We start from the raw sequence: 16,767 nt of genomic DNA on the forward strand, positions 1-16,767 counted from the left end.
TATAGTTGGTGCAACTGGCAAGGTATTCCCTGATGGCTGAGCACCAAGCAGGGACCAAGTTATGTCCACAGCCAGCTTCCATCCTCCTGAGTCCGGTCCAGCGAGGGCGGTCATGCCTCCCAGGCCCGTGCAAGCCTCGCACTCTGCTCTCCGGCTGTCTTCCCCCACCGTTTGGGAAGGCACCCCCTCGACCCCGCCCCGCACTGTGCATCCAGCCCTTTGGCCTTTGCTACCCTCCAGGACTACCTGGCTTATGATGAATGTTTCCCAGTGAGCCACATTTGGAGGTCACCTTGCTCAGGTCCACGGGTTTATAGACTATTTGCACCTGGTGATGAGAACATATGCCGGGAGAGAGAAAAAAAACAGGATTATTTCATTATGGGTGCGACACAACGAGAAGCAGCTGTGCAAGCCAGGCCCCTGTGTCGGGGACACGCCCATGTCCGGCTGGAAAATATGTTGGTGTTGAAATCCTGCCAGCCCCACCCAGGGTAGCCATGGGACCCCTGCAGCGCACAGCCTGAGACTCGGGAGAGCCCGGGCGTGACCCAGGCCTTTCGTGGGGCAAACAGTGTGTGGGAAAGTCACTCCCTTCCCTGACCAGCTCGCTCAGCAGGGGTGCGTTTCTGAACTCCACCAACAAGCAGGAGAGAGCAGTGCAACCACTGGGCCTCCAATAGGATCGCAGGGTAGGGTTTGTTCCAGAAGCTTCCCCAACCCAGAACCTCACAAGAGCAGCATCAGCAGCAAGCAGCACCCTAGGCATCTGGGCTCCCAAGACATTTTAGCTCTTACCAAGAGAGCAAAGCAACAGGTGCCACAGTTAGTGTCCGCAAGCTGAGTGAGCCTGCCCCTGAGGGACCCCTGCAGGAAATGATGCCCCCTAACTGGCCCCCAGGAGGATCCCACAGTGGCCAGGCTGAGAAGCCAGTGCTCAGGGACACTCGCATGGGCCACTAAAAAACTGCAAAAGGCCCCTAGCACCCCTAGCCACTGACCCCTGCTCCCTGTCCTGGGGTTGCCAGGGAGAGCTGTGGCTGGGGACTGTTGACAGCAGCAGGGAGCTTCCACGTGGGTAGGAACTGGAATCACCCCAGAGCATCCAAGTTGGTGAGCACCACAGAGGCTTTGGCTGTTTGCATATGCTCCGCTTCCGGAGTTGGGAGGAAGCACATGGGTGTCAGGGGGCAGGGGTCTCAGGATGGCCGCAAGGGAAAGGGGAGGGAGGAGGTGGGCACCAGAGCCATGCTCAGGCAGACAGGAGGTCAGAGGAGCATGGACAGGCTCTGGACGGGCGGAAGCAAAGCAAGGTAAGGCCCGCCCACTGAGCAGTCCCGTCCAGGCCGGGGAGGGGTAGAAGCAGGCCATGGGACTCTGGCAGAAGTGCCAGCAGGAGAGCCTCCTGTAAGGTTCCAGTGGAAGGGTCAGCCTGGGCTTTCCTGCTGTCACCTACAGTCACAGGCTGACAACAGCAGGGTACGTGGGAGTGGCCGTGCTGCCCTCCACGCTGCAGCTGCACTGGACACAAGCCCCCATCCCCAGCTTCTGCCCTCAGGAGCGTCACAGCCTCCACCCAGCCCAGAAGCAGGACCTCTCTACCCCTGCCCTGCTACCCACCTCCCCGCTCACCGCTGGCCTCAGCATACAGCCATCCCCATGTCTGCGGGGAAGGCAGAGAACAGGAGGTGAACTAAAACCACATAGCAGGTGCACTGGGAGCCCGCAAGGGCAGGTGGGCACATGGCGCTGCTCCCTTAGGACAGATGACAAGGTGAAGTGGACAGGAGGCGGGGAGTGGGTGACAAGGAGTTGCGTAGCGGACAGGGTGGGAGGCAGTGTAGGAAGCCCCATGCAGCAGCCACAGGGCAAGTGCAGAGGCACCCAGGAAGCCAGGAGCCCGCAGGGGCAGCAGCACAGTCATTGCAAGAGTCAACCCTCTGGGTGGGGCCCAGGCCCAGCAGTGCCAACTGCCGGTCTGGGGTGTGGTGGAGGAACTCATACTCACACCAGCCCCTCCCGGGGTTGGGGAGAAGGGGGAGAAGTCCAGCACTGACAGAGAGCTGGGAAAGGGAGGGGAGAAGGGAGCCCAGAAGGAACCAGGGGATTCTGTCTCAGAGCCTGGGGATGCTGCCATGAGGAGGGCAGGTGGTAAGTAAGGGCCCTGCCCCCATCCCTGGTCTCACTGAGGACATATAGCAGGGGATCCTCAGGAGATGTGGCTAGAGAAGCTGAATTGAAAAGCAACCTCAGCAGCCTGTCCACACATCACCCCCACCCCCACCCCCAGGGCGACAGGACCACTGTCTCCTGCTTGGCTCTGGGCATCAGGGGCCTCTACCCAGGGGTCTGGGTGTCAGTTCCTCCCTGACAGGTGCAGGAGGCACCAAGCAGAGGCGAGACCCTTCTTCCTTGCCATGGGCCAGGCAGGGTACCAGGTCTACCCAGGGTTGGGCCCGTGGGACCTCCCCCTCCAAGTGACCCCACCCCAGGTGACAGCCAGGACGTGACAAAGCTCATACCCGAGTTCAGAAGGGCCAGGGAAGCTCCTGAGTAGGTGTACAACAGTGATGGGTGGGCCCCGATGGGTGTTGACCCTGCCCTGCCTGCATAGCCTCAGGGACCCCAGAGCATGGGAGGGGTTTCTGGGAGCTGAGCCCCCAGGGCTGATGCTGAACCCAGAATGCCTTATTCTTTGCAATGTCTTGCAAGTGCAGGCGTGCCTGGCTCAAGCCACTGGCGGTACTCACACTGCCGCCTCCTGGGACGTGTTTGATATTATCCTTTGAGCCACACTTGGACTGGACGTTGCTAAGATCCAGCTTCTTATTAATTATCTGCACCTTTGACAGCCAGAAAAAATGATGAGTGACACAGCAGCCGTGAGCCGCCCCCAGCGCTCTGCGCAATGCCTCCCCGCGTGCAGGGCCTCAGGAGCGGGGAGAGGCCCCACAGGGGACAGAGGCCAACAAGTCACACATCTGGGGCAAAGGGCAAGGTCTTCAGGAGAAGGGAGAGAGGCTGTCCCCAAAGGCATTCCCACCCTGGGGTACCCCACAGACCCTGGAGCTAATTTCACATCACTGATGAATGTGCCCAGGGGTGCCTCAGCACCCCAAGGTCTGTAAGGAGGAGGCAAGGGCCTGGCTGGGGTGGCAAAGATGTCTGATGGCCTGAATGAGTACCAGTTTGATCACAGTGTGTCCACAGCCTTAGAGACACCTGTGGAGGTCTGGGATCTCGGTCCGGGCATGGATGGGGGAGGGGGATGGGCTGGCTCCTCCAAGCAGCTGTCCCAGCAGATGTCCCACCCATGGTCCCTTCTCTCTGGAGGAGGAGGGGGCAGGGTGGGCACCACGGGTCCCACAGGACTATTTCTGAGAGGTTCATCCTCCTCCTGGCACCCGGTAGAAGGGCTGGGGACAGGCTGTGGGCAAAGGACCCGGGACCAGCCCAATGTGGAACTGTAATGAGCATAGGAACTGCAGAGCAGATGGGCAAACCCTGGAGCCCTGGAAGTGGCTGCCCAATGGCTCAGGGGTTTCCAGGAGGTGTGCTGGCAGGCAGGGTACCCAGGTTTTGGTGGGCACAGAGTAAACGTCCAGCTAGACCCAGCAGTGTTAGTGGGTGAGCTCAGCTGCCGCCAGGCCGATCTGTGGCCGTTCTGTTCCCAGAGCCCCGTGGTCAGGAGCCATCAGCACTAGGGACCTGTGCTCCCACCCGCCTCCAGCTCCGGCCATGGTTTATTTAAGTTGAAGGATCTGAATCTTAAAACCTGGAATCACCAATGCCCGTCATACTCCCTTCGCAGTAGAATGTGTATGTCTCAAGAAAAAACAGAACTTGGGATCTTGAAACTAGAGAGTAACAGGCAAGGGTAGAGCAGCTTTCTCAGTACCCCACACGAACATCCCTCAGCCTGCTGCACGTCCCGCAAGTCCTGCTCTGACAGGGACCCACTGAGTGCCATGACTACGCAACGCCTTCCCCACGCCGCCGACAACATCGCACCCCACACATTCTTTACACTCTATGCTCACCAGAAGCTGCCGTTTTCAAGTTATTTATTTCTGCTTACTTCAAAAGCAAAAAAAAAGAGATAAGTCTTCCATTTGCTGGTTCCATCCCCTCAGATGCCCACAACGCAGCTGGGGCTGGGCCAGGCTGAAGCCAGGAGCCAGGAGCTTCCTCCAGGTCTCCCCTGTGCATGTGGGGGCCCAAGGGCCATCCCTCACTGCCTCGCAGGCCGCATACTGGCAGGAGGCTGGAATTAGATGTGGACCTGGGACTCAGATATGGGAGTGTGCACCCTACAGCATTTCAACCTCTGTGTGCATTCTTAGCAATGTCCTCAAGCCCATTTCACAGATTCTCTGGCTGCCGTGTTGAGCACTTGCATAATTCTATTTTAGATAAAACAGATTCTTATTATAGTACGGACTCGCAAAAACGGAAAGTAAGGATCAAAACCCCTCAGGGTTGGATGGCTGGCCCAGGGGCCACAGCGCAAGTCGCGGGCCTGGGCTAGCCCAGCTCCAGCTTTCCCACGGATGGGTCCCCTGTGAGGCTCGCGATGGTTTCAGTAGTTGGGATCTTGCCACCCATGCACAAGATCTGGTTTAAGGTCCTGGCTCCATGGTGGTCCCTTGGCTCTGGCAGGCAAGTGGGGAGGAAACCCCCAACTGGGAGTGCTGGCTGCCTTCCCCTCTGCCTCTCGAACGCTTTTGGTTTAAAAAATTGTCGGATCTGGCACTGTGGTATAGTGCACCAAGCAGCCAGCTACAGCACTGGAGGCCCATAGGAATGCTGGTTCGTGCCCTGGCTGCTCCAGTTCCCAATCCAGCTCCCAGCTAATGGCTTAGGAAAGCAGTAGAAGAAAAAATGGTCCAAGTCCTTGGATATCTATACCCACGCCAGAGACCCAGAAGAGCCTGCTGCCTTCTGGCTTCAGCCTGTTCTGGCCCCAGCCATTGTAGCCATCTATGGAGTGAACCAGAGCAGGAAGCACACTTTCCAACTCTGCATTTCAAGCACATAAAACAAATCTTCAAACAGTTCTCGGTGTCACTCTGGAACTGGCCCTGGACAAGGTGGTCCAGCCCGCCCTGAGCAGTGCCAACCCGACCCAACGCCAGCCTCGCCGCTGCTGTCCCCTGACCCCTGGCTGCCCAGGGCATTTTCTCCCTTCTGTTTCCCAATTCCATTCCTGGGATTTCAGAATAGACAATTCCCTTACTTCTTGAACTTGGGGCACAAACGCCAGTCCACATCCCTTTCTGAGTCAGAGGCCACTTGTTTACACACAAGGAGGCCACAGGACTCAGCCAGCCTTCCCAAGATGGGAGCAGACGCCATGCCAGACCTGCTCGGATCTCAGATCCCATTCCTACTGCCTGGTTTGTCCTTGGAGTCCTGAAAACAACGTTTGTTTGTGGTTGACAGTGATCGCAGCACTACCTCTACCCTGTGGGGAAGAGCTTCTGGGGTCTGGGCGGGGGCAGCTGGGGGGCAACGGGGACGCCCCTCTACTCTCAGGAGTAAACCTTCACATATCAAGGGGTCCCCCGTGACCTCCTCCTTTGGAGGTTATTATCTTATTTCACCATTTTTTTTGTGTGTTGGCTAAGTTCCAGAAGCAGGTTTGCCTGCTTTCCAAAAAGAACAGAAACAGTTAAAACACACACACACACACACACACACACACACACACACACACACACAATAATTCAACAAAGTTAGTGATAATGTTCTATGATGGCAAGGTCATCAAGATTGACCATTACAAAGCCGGTCACTACACTTCACTCTGAACTCCCTGGGAGCCAAGGCCAAGAGGAAACGGCACAGGTTGCAAAACGCTCGTTGTTCGATGAACAAAACGGACCCGTTTTTCAAGGATGACAACCTACTTTTTTCAGTGCAAATGCACAAAAGAAACAAAGCAAATCAATCAAACAGCGTGAGGCAACAACACAAAGTCAGCCACAAGCACACCAGTGGCTTCTTTCACTCCAATCCCACAAGAAAGGCAGGGGCTGGCAGTGGATCTGAGGTCGGTTGCAAAGCAGATCCGCAAAGCTGCACCAGAGGCAGAGCACGACCGGCAGTGGCCAGCACGAGGCTGGGAATCTCACCCTTGGAAAAGCTGCTGTGGGGACAGAGCAGGGGTGGGTGGTTTCACCCATTTCCTGAAAGACCCAAACCCACCCTGGGCCTGGATTTGGCGCCCCAGCCCCCGCCCCGCAGGGCCTGGTGTTGCAGGGGGTGGAGGCAGGCTTCACTGCCTCTCAACCCTAACAGGAACCTGGTCCCGCATGGGACTCTGACAGCAGCCAGCGATTAGCCCAGGGACTGATGCCAAAGAACCTGCCCAGTCCACCGGCCACTCAGAAGGCCACAGGCCCAGGGGGAGGGGTCACCTTTGGACCAATCACCTGCATTGCCGCCAGCGCCCTCACCACACAACGCGGGCCCAGGGTGTGCCTAGCTGTCCCCAGCGAGGGGCCCCGGCTCCCTGTGGGCCTGCACCTCTGCCTGAGCTCGCTGGAGGGCTGGGTCCTGCTGCCAGGTGCAGGACAGCCCTAAAAGTCCTCTACGCTCTGGGCTAGTGAGCAGTCAAGGAGAAGGGTGGAGAAGTCGGAATCCTAGCTGGGAGGGAAGAGACACGGGGTGGGGGTGGAGGGCAGGCCAATGCAAGACTCGGAGCCACAGAGCCATCTGGTGGCCACCTGGAGTATTGCCGCCGGCCGTGCTGGTCCTTGGACCTCCAAACAAATGGGAGACCAGGAAGAAGCTCCTGGCTTCAGACCTGCTCAGCTCTGGCCTTTGCGGCCATTTGGGGAGTGAATCAATGACGATAAAATTCTCTCCTCTCTCTGTGCATGTCTGCCTTTCAAGTTAAAATAAATGTTAATATATAATACATAATTATATAACATATAATGTAAATAAATGTTAATATATAATACATATAACATATATTAAAAAATATATAAACATGTGCCTGGGAGAAGAAAGGGCTGCCATCTCCCTGTTCTTCAAACCCTCACAGCTCTGTCTCCTTGTAGCTAAACATTTATTGAGCACTGGTTGTATGTGGGGCCACAGGGTCCTTCAGTCCCATCCAGAGGGGCACTGGGAGGCCGCTGTGGGGCCCCTCACCCCCATGCCCGGTGCTCTTCCTCCCCCATGGGGGTGGAGCTGTGGCCACTGCCTGCCTCTCTGCTCTGGACTGTCCACCCTCTACCACTTCTCCATACTTCCCCACCCCACTCAATGAGGCCAGCTCCCGTGTCACTGTCTCATTTAACCCCACAAGGTGCAAGGGAACAGGTCCGGCCGGGGCCTGGGTCAGGCCTCTCACTGCTGCCCTGGGTGAAGCTGCAGGACCTGGGCCACACAACGCCTCCATCTTCCAAGACAACCTCAGGGGACCCAGGGCTTGTAGGAAGCTCCTGGCACCAGGAGTGAATCAAGGACTCTGCCCCCAGCCACTTGATTCATTCACTCAGGTGGACAGATACTGGGCTAACAAATGAACGGCAAAGAAGTCTGAGACCATTTCTACCCTTAGTAACAGCCCAGACCCTGGGCCGAGTGGTCAGAGGTCTGGGGGCTTTGAGAAGAGGGGGAAAGATATGAGGAGGAAGGCATTCCGGGCCAGTGGGGGAACAAGCAGGCAGTGAGTCCCAGGAGCAACAAGTTGGACTCAGAGGTGACTGGGGGTGGGAAAAAAGCAGGGCATCCCCACACCCCCAGGCCACAGCAGCACCAAGGCCGGGGGCTCAGGAGGTGGCCTCTGGAGCACACAGCCCCAGCTGCAAGCCCACCCCCCTAGACCTGGCCCCCGACCCGGAGCACTGTGGGGATGGAGGAAGACAGTGGGTCCCGCAGTGCCACTGGAGGTGGTGGGAAACACAGAGAAGGTCCCTCCCCTGTCCCAGGTCCATGTCCTTGACCTCATGGTCCCATGAACATTGCTGTCCCCCTTTCTTTGATGGGGCAGGTGGAGATGCCAGGCTGGCCATGGCCCCTCCAGCTCCCAGCCATATACAGGCTGTGCCAAGTGTCTGGGGAGGACATGGTCCCCAAGGGATACTGCTGCAAAAACCTGGACGTGACATAGAGTGGCCAGTGCTCACACAGGAGACCCTGGAGTGGACAGGGACAGACCTGGGCCCGACTTGGCATCCTAAGACCCAGGTCCCCTCTGAGATCTGGCACACGGCCTCCACCAGCCCCCAGCCTGGAGGAGGCAAACCCCACAGTGCCCATGGACCCTGATGCTGCTCAGGTCTTCCCACCAGGCAGTAGCCTCGCGGCCACGCGGATGCAAAAAGCCAGTTGAGGCCTGACGCCCCAGAAGGTAGGCACAGGGCACCCCCACTTGGCCCCCAGGCTGCCCAGTCCCTGAAGGTGCACTGGTGGCTTCAGGAGCCAGTCCTGGACCTTGTACCCACACGTGCCTCCTGTCCTTCTGCCCTTCCCCTACCCCCAATGTGGGGAGTGTCCACCCCAAGTTCCTCTGTTCAGGCCCCATGCCCAGCAGCCTAGGGTGGGACATACAGAGGGGCAGGGCGGCTGCACCAAGGTGTACGAGGCCCCAGAAGCTGTCACCTACAAACTAAAGGGAGAGGGGAGGAGGCGGCCCAGCCAACACGCGGCCCACCGCCTGTAGCTCTGAACCCAGGAGTCCCTTCCCGACCAGCCCCAACAACTCAGCACCAGGGATGCGGGGACAAGTGTCCCACCTTGCTCCACTTCCCACCCCGAAGGGGCGCGGCCTGCCCTGGGGAGATCATTTGCTGTTATGGAGATGCCCAGAACCGGGCAGTAACAGGCGGGGCCTGGAGGGGGTGGCGGGAACCCCGGGGTCTCGCCTCGCCCGCGCTCCTACCTTTCCGCCTCCCGGCTGGTGCTTCAGATTTTCAGTGGAGCCAATCTTGGACTTGACGTTCTTCAGGTCTGGCATGGGCACGGGCGCCGTCTGCAGGCGGCTCTTGGCGGACGACGGCGACTTGGGCGGGGTGCGGACCACCGCCACTTTCTTGGGTTCCCGGGTGGGCGGGGTTGGCAGGGACGGGGTGCGGGAGCGGCTGCCGGGGGTGCCCGGGGAGCCGGGGCTGCTGTAACCGCTGCGGTCCCCGGATTTCCCAGAGTCACCTGCAGGGACAGGGGAGGAACACAGGGAGGTCAGTGAGGCCCCAGAGGCGGCCCCTGGCAGGGGCAAGGCCCGACAGGCCCCAGCAGCCGCCCCCCTTGGCCTTTTCCACAGGGCAGAGGCTGCCGGGCCCCCCACTTGGAGCCCCAAACAGCGGGTATGCTCCAGCCAGAGGGCCACCCCTTCATGCCACTCCCTCAACTGCAGCTACACCCCCGCCAGCTTCCGCGCCTCCACTCACCAAAGCACAAGATAGCCCAGGCAGGCTGAAGAGACCTGCTTCTGCTTGACTCTCCTCTGGGTACCTGTACCCCCAAAATGTCTCTGTGCCCCCCTACACTACACTTCCGGAGCCAACTGCCCAGGCTTTCTCCAAGTGTGGGCCACGGCCCCTTGGTCCCAGAGTCTCAGCAGCTCTGGGGGCTGGTGCTGTTGGTACAGCTCACTAAGCTGCTGCTTGGGATGCTGCAGACAAAACGCTTGGAGTGGGTCTGCAGGACTGGTTCGTGGGCTAGGAGCCATGGTGAAGCCTGGCCCCACCAGCCCTGCCAGCCCTGCCAGCCCGGCTCCGCGCCGCGCAGACTCCTGCGGGAAGCTCGGTGCACCTCCCTGTCCTTGCACCTGGACACCAGAGGCCTGTCTCCCACTGGGACACGGGAGGCGCCCCCTGGCGGAGGCTCAAATCCCATAACGCCACTTGGCCATCTCCGCCAGGACTCAGACCCTCCCTAAGCCGGGGGGGTGTCCTTGAGGACCGGGCAGAGTGCACGACTCCGTTTTGGAGACAGAAGGCAGGATACACTTGAGGAGTGGGCATGCCTGAGAGGCCAGTGGGGCCGGGGAAGGGAGGCTGGCATTGTCCACCAGCATTTGTTATGAGTACCGGTTCAAGTTCTGGCTTCTCCACTTCGATCCAGCTCCCTGCTAATGTGCCTAGGAAAAGCAGCAGAGGATGGCCCAAGAATTTGGGCCCCTGCATCCACGTGGGACACCCAGATGGAATTCCTGACTCCTGGCTTTGGCCCGGCCCAGCCATGGCCATTGTAGTCATTTAGGGGCGGTGAACCAGCAGATGGAAGATCTCTTTCTCTGTCACTCTGCCTTTCAAAAAATTACATCTTAAAAGAAAAAAGAAGGAAGAGGGGGTGGGAAAGGAGAAATAGGAGGAGGAAGGGAAGCAAGAGGAGAAAGGAGGAGGAGATGGCAGAACCCTGCATAGGGACACAGTTGAGACGTATAGAACCCCGGATGTCTCGAGACAATGCCCCCCTCCCCCATCCCTGCCCTGGAAGCGAACCAGGACAGCACCAGCTCGCCTCAACACCTCCGCACAGCCCACGCAGTGTGGGGACACCGGGCTCAGCGTTGGCCCTTGCAGAGCTGCGGACACAAGCCAGGGTCTGCCCCCTGCAAAGCGGGTTCCCAGTTACCTGGCTCCAGTTTGGGCCCTGCAGGGGGCAGTTTTCTCTGCACTTGCTTGGTAACTTCTAAAGAAAAACCCACAGAAAGCCTCAACGTCACAAGGCATCCACGGCGGGGGGTGGGGACAAAGGCACCACAAGCAGCACACCCCCCTCCCACTTCCCACACTTCAAGTGGTGGACTGGCATAAGGTTAAGAGAAAGCAGCAGGACCAAAGTCATCCATGACACCCACTCAGCACCACCCGTGACCCTGAGCCACACGCACACGAGGAAACCCCAGACCAAGGAAACCAAGCCCACAGGCCGGCAGACACCACCCCATGCCACATGGCGGCGCGGCAACAACACACTGCAGGCAAAGACAGGCACCCCCACTCCCCGAGCCCAGGGCCAGCGAAGGCCACAGGGGCTGGCCCAGCTCCCATCACAGCTGGCATTCACAACCACAGGCTACCTGACCCCACCCCCAACAGCAACCCCAGACCAGACTCTTGCCAGGGCCAAGGGAGAGAAAAACATCCGGCCAGGCAATGGGACGACAGAGCCCACAATGGACATGGACAGAACCCACAGCTGCCCGGCCACACCTTCCAAGTTAGTACCTGCCGTGGCGGGGACACTGAGCCCTGCTACCCATTGTGCCTCACAGGGGGCTGTCTCCTCGGAAGCCCTCATTTAGGGTGGTGGCAGTTCACAGAAAAGCCCCCCTCCTACCTGCCCCTTATCAGAGCACACCACATTCCATCATGCCGCAGGTGGGCTGTTTAGATTCTGTTCAAAACCTCCGCGAGCAAAATGTGGGGCCTGCAGGGCTCCCCAAGTCGACATCAGGGTTAGCGCTGCAGGGCCAAGGGAGCTGCAGGGTGCAGGGGAGCAGCTCCCAGGGGTTACTGAGAGCCAGGGGCCCAACGCTGGGAGCTCCCACACCAGCTCTGGGGGGAGCATCCTCCTCACCAGAGCCGGGTGGGGTCTTGGGGGAGGGCGTGGTTTTCGCAGGAATCCTGGTGGCGTTGGCAGCACCTTTCTGGCCAGGTGGGGCCGCTCCCCGGGGTGCGGCGATCTTCGTTCCAGCTTTCCCATCAGCCCCCTGTGAACCGAATCAAGGAAGAAAGGTTTTCACTGTGGGGCAGCGGAGTGTCCCAGGCATCAGTGCCAGCCAGGTTCTGCGTCCCTGGGCCCACTGGATGCCACAGTGTCCTCCACCGACACGAGGGCCTGCTGGGCATACAGCTCCATTGCCCCACACAAGTGCCAACTGCCCTGAGGACCTCCTGCTCCCTGAGGAGCCCCCTGCGTGGTTGTGGGCAGCCTTCCTGCCAAGAGGTCTGCTGACCTCTGCAGATCTCGCCTGCTGGCGGGCCTTGACGGTTTGTGTGACAGGTGTCAGCTGCTTCGTCAGCCGCCCCTGCAGACAGCGTTTGTGGAAGCTGACCCCGGGATGTTCCAAAGAGTGAGGTCATTCGGTTGCTCACCCAAGTGACACTTAGGGCTCAGGAGTGCGCAAGCTGAACCACGAGAGCCAGCACAGGTGCAGCACGTGCCCGTGCACAGCTGAGGGCTTGGTTACTCAGAGACACCTGACAGAGATTCCAGTGAGGGACAGTGATGTGTCCCGATCCAGAGCGGGGCCATCTGCAGCTGCTTCCTGTTACCAGAATCAGGAGGAGCCCCTGCTGGAGTGCCGATTCTCAAGCCAGGGTGCCAGCAGCTGTCTGAGAGGCTGCGGCCATGACAGGGTAGGAGGATTGCGGGAAGGCAGCCTCCAGCCCTCTTGTCTGCCTCCCGCAGCCTCTTCTCTGTCCTGCACAGGGCCAGAGCGGGCCAGAGATCATCTGCAGGGGCATGTCTCGGTGTAGAGGCCCGGCCTAGGCGCCCTGCACTCAGCAGCCTGGCTCCGGCAGAGGGCGACTCCTTACCTTGAATTTCATCTCCTTCGCTCCACAACTGCCGTGGCGGGGAGAGGCAGAAGAGACGTGTTTGGGAGAGGAGTCTGGCTCTGTGCACACAGCAGGGCTGGAGGGTTTGATCAAAGGGTCTGAGCTACCAGGAGGGGGGCGTGGGGGGCTAAGGCAAGGCCTAGTTCTCAGGCTCGTGGCAAAGGAAGGTGCGGATGTCTTAAACATAAACATAAATAAAATCAAAGACAAAGTCAGCACATGGGAAAAAGAAAAGACAAATGGAAAACAAGGACAGCAACTGCAGATGAGTAAGGCTTGGTGCCCTGAAAATGGTTCACAGCCTGGCCTCTCCGGGGATGGGCTGGAGCTGAAAGGGAGCACCCCCGATCACCCAGCATTGCTGAGCCATGTGTACCCACCATATAGGCCCCACAGCAAAGATGAAAAGTGGGCACAATGGTTAGTGCATCTTCCCGATTCAAAGGTGCTTCCCATGTGCCAAGCAGAAGTTGTGGCCAGGAAAGCATTCCAACCTGCCCGGGGTTACCTGTACCCCACTCCATGCTCGCCTGCCCACTGGCTGGCCCTTGGCCCTCTTCCCACACAGATGGAGCCCTGGGCCTGCCCTGCGGCATGAAGAGGCCATGTGGCACCATTGAGAACGTAACACACACACACATGCACACACATAGAAATTCTAATTGACATCTTAAAAAAAAAAAAAAACCCTGCCTTCATACCAGGTGAAACCTAGTCTGGCCAAAGTGAGCCCTGGAACTTGGGCTAAATTTCTAGTTTGGATGGAGTGGGTGGCCAGTGGGACTGGTGTCCATGTGACTTGTGGCCCCTGGAGAGGGAGGGAGTTGCCCTGTGTGGCGGGCTACCTGCTGAGTGGGGGCTGACACCACGGTGTGTCCCAACTCCCTCTGCCAAAGTTTGACCAGGAAGCAGGGCCCCAGGAGAGGGAGGCAGGGGGGACTTCCTCCTCCTCCTTCAGGAATCACAGAGGCTAAGTCTTGAGCACTCCAAGGAGGAGCAGGTGCAGAGCTGTCCCTGAGCTTCCTGGGGTCTTTCCATCACCCCTGAAGTGACTGAGGCTTTAGAAGGCATGTGCCAAGTTAGAGAAGCTGGTTACCAGTGCCTCTGTCCCAGCCACGGAGGGTCCCTCTTGGCATGGCAAAGGTCTGCTTAGGGGAGAGCAAAGCCAGGGCAGATGAACGAATGAACTGAACATGAATGAGTGAACAGGTGCCTGCCCTTGACAGGTGGATTCCTGCCAGACATGTTAGATTCCTTTAGGGACAGCAGTAAGATTCTGCACAAATGCACCACTCTGCAGCTACCTCCTCCGAGACAGAGTCACTAGCAATAACCACCGAGGGAAAGCGAGCTGCTGGGTGACCACCGAGAGGCTGGATGAGCAGGCTGTGTCACCCACTGCTCCTGCTGGATGTTGCAGGCTGTCTAGGGCAGCCCCAGATGCTTGCTGTACTAAGACCTCCGCCCTGCTGGCAGCCCAGGCCTGTGCTGCAGGACTCTGGTGTCCACTCAGCTCTCACCAGCCTGCACCTCCTCCCTGCAGGGTTTACCTAGCATCCCCTGCCCGAGTTGGAGGGCTGAGCTCTTGGCCTAACTCCTGTACAGCTGAGAGGACTTCAAACAGTTCTCTCAAAAATGGGATTTCAAAATTATTGTTAGTGCGAACAAAAAAAAAGTGAATGGCAAGCATGGTTGTTTTTCATCCTACACCTTTCCCATGAACTTGTCGCACACCCCGCATGCCTGGCTCATGTCTGTGGTGCAGGACATGCCGAATGCCAGCTGTACCGCAGGGACTCCAAGCAGGCCCGCATCTGCTGTCACAGCCACACCTCAACCAAGCTGAGGAAATGGCAATGAGAGGCAGTGACACTGGAATTGCCCTTCTCTGGAGAAGTCACCACTAGGGGTAAACATGGGCATTTAAACACCTGCCAGCTGCTCACCACTCGGGGAAGTCCTGGCCCCAAGGCACAGCGTCTCCTCACCCTTAACTGGCATCACACAGCATCACACGGCTCCCAGGAGCCTGTGCTTACCTTTGCCTTTTTGTCGTCGCTTCCAGCCCCATCTCTGCCTTTACTGACCATGCGAGCTGACAAGACAGAAAATGAGAACACACATTACACCTGCTCCATGCCCCATGGACAGTGCCAGGCTGTCTCCTGCCTCACCCCCGAGTGAGTCTGGCAGAAGACAGGTGAACTTCCTTCCTCCGAAGCCCACGAGGTCTCTCACTGTTAGTGTCCACACGGCACACTGGGGACGTTGCTCAGAGCAGCCTGGCAAGAGGGGGTGGTAGGCTGGCCAGAGAGGGGAGGGGCATGCAGAAGGGACGCAGCAGATGTGTTAGGGGCATGTGTTAACATAGGGCTGGCTTTCCAGGGAGGCGGATGGTGCAGTTGGCCCACCCCACAGACCAACTGGCTCCTTCCTGGTCTGTGCACAGAGCCAGCCGCACTCTGCAGAGGAGTGGTTCAGGACCACGGACAGGGCAGGGGCCGCTCAGCCAGGCCCCAGCCTCGCATAGCATTCCAAGTTCAAGGTGTGGGTGGTCTCCCCCTGGTGGCCTTGCCAGGCTTTGGTTTTCTACTCCCCCTTAGACCCTTGGACCCTGGCTCCCCTACCCCATGCCCACTGTGCTGTGTTCCTGGTTGTCTTCCATGGTCACACAACAACACAACAGATGAGCCTGGCAGGCACGGTCACATCCCCCCACATCTGGCTGTAGCCCCCAAGGCTGCCTCTCAGCAATGGGGGAGAGGGGTCTCAAATACCAGCCCTGGCTGCTGTCATGCTGGCCCAGCTCTCCCCCAGCCAGGGTGACTTAGCCTGGGTGTTGTGTTCCCCACCCAGGAGACTAAGCCTTGAACTCCCCCAAAGGAGCTCTGAGCCAGATCCCACCAAACATCCTACCCATTGCCTCTGCACTCTGGGACCACACGCTGGGGGTCCTCATTCACGGGGCCTTGCCCCTCAGTGGGCGTGAGCCACCACCCCAGGCACCCATGTCAGGGGGGCCCTCTCCCTGTATGCTGACTTCTGACTGTGCCCACTGGTTTGGGTACTATATCCTGGGCCCCAGGGTCAGCGGACCTCTCGCAGCTCCTTACCAGCTGCTGGAGCATGGATTTCCTGGCTCCAAAGGGAGAGGCGGCCAGAACACAGATTCCCTCAGAGGGGCAGCCAAGAGCCCCAGGTGGACAGGACTCCCGGCTGCTTCCTTCACTTATGAGACAACTCAGGCATCCGCTAGCTCCGCCCTTCCCAACTAGGGCAGAGTCCAGCCTGTGCCCTCCACGAGGTGGGGGCAGGTGTATCTGGGCAATGCCACTGGTACAGCCGGGCCAGAGAGTCTGGTGGGCCCTGGTAAGGCCTGTGGCCACAAAGCCATTTAACTTGGGTTGCATTGTTGTTTCCAAACTCATCGAGCCATGGAAATTCCATGCCACCTCCCCTGGCCCGGACAACAGAATGCTGACTACAATGCTTGCTCGGTGTGTGCCGAGAGACAGCTGTCCGCCCCTGCCATGCAGGATCCAGCGCTGGTTTCTGCTGTGTGACCTCAGGCCCCTCTGAGCCTTGGTTTCCTCATCTGTGAAGTGATCATGTGCGTAATGCCTGCCTGGGAGACCAGAATACGTGTCCCGGTGCAGGCGGCTGCCCCACTCTCTGTGGAATAGGCAGCTGGCTGGGGCGGGGGGCAGGGTGGAAAGCACTGGGAAAGAGTCGGTGACATGCGTGTTGGCAGCCAAGCATGAGAGCAGTGCGTGTTACCAGAGCCTGGGTTGGGGGTCAAGTAAGAGGCAGCCGAGGCCCGCAAAGGGGTTTGTGGTCGTCCCCGCAATTCCAGCAGTGCAGCGGCAGTGTCCACAGCCTGGGTGGCCACACGGGGCACCAGGGAAGGAGCAGGGCACTTGAAACACAGACCTTTGAGCTGAGGGACCCGGCTGACGGGTCTGGCTGGCCGACCGGCCACGGGGTGCTTTCCAGATGGTGCCAGAAGGTCGGCCTCTTGGGTGCCCTGTCCCAAAGAGGGAGCCTGGGCTTCTTGCTTCTCTCCAGGGTCCCCCGGAAGCACAGTCCCTTCCAAGTCCGACTCTGAGCATGCCTGCTGCTGCTGCTGCTGCTGCTGCTGCTGCTGCTGCTGCTGGGTGCCAGCCCTGGCCTCCATGTGGAGGGTGGGCTCCAGGGGCACCACTGCCATCAGCCCCATGGAGGCTGCGATCTTGGTCTCTGTGGTCAC

The 16,767-nt window shown here is 59.0% G+C and overlaps 1 protein-coding gene across 5 annotated transcripts in view; it reads right to left on the minus strand.

Moving 5' to 3' along the window:
• Positions 1–16,767, minus strand: part of MAPT (microtubule associated protein tau) — a 34,312-nt gene that overhangs the window by 3,893 nt on the left and 13,652 nt on the right. For 4 of the 5 annotated variants that reach the window (XM_040989294.1, XM_040989293.1, XM_040989291.1 and 1 more), the window contains 5 exons: positions 14,561–14,616; positions 11,539–11,671; positions 8,897–9,162; positions 2,751–2,843; positions 247–328 (listed from right to left, as the gene is read on the minus strand). In XM_040989294.1, coding sequence (XP_040845228.1) covers positions 247–328; positions 2,751–2,843; positions 8,897–9,162; positions 11,539–11,671; positions 14,561–14,616 — 630 coding nt within the window. The remainder of the gene's footprint in view (positions 1–246; positions 329–2,750; positions 2,844–8,896; positions 9,163–11,538; positions 11,672–14,560; positions 14,617–16,767) is intronic. The other variant, XM_040989295.1, reaches the window with a different exon arrangement.

The sequence above is a fragment of the Ochotona curzoniae genome, unplaced genomic scaffold (genome assembly GCF_017591425.1).
Source record: "Ochotona curzoniae isolate NIBS_2020 unplaced genomic scaffold, NIBS_Ocur_1.0 contig_520, whole genome shotgun sequence".
Taxonomy (NCBI): Eukaryota; Metazoa; Chordata; class Mammalia; order Lagomorpha; family Ochotonidae; genus Ochotona; species Ochotona curzoniae.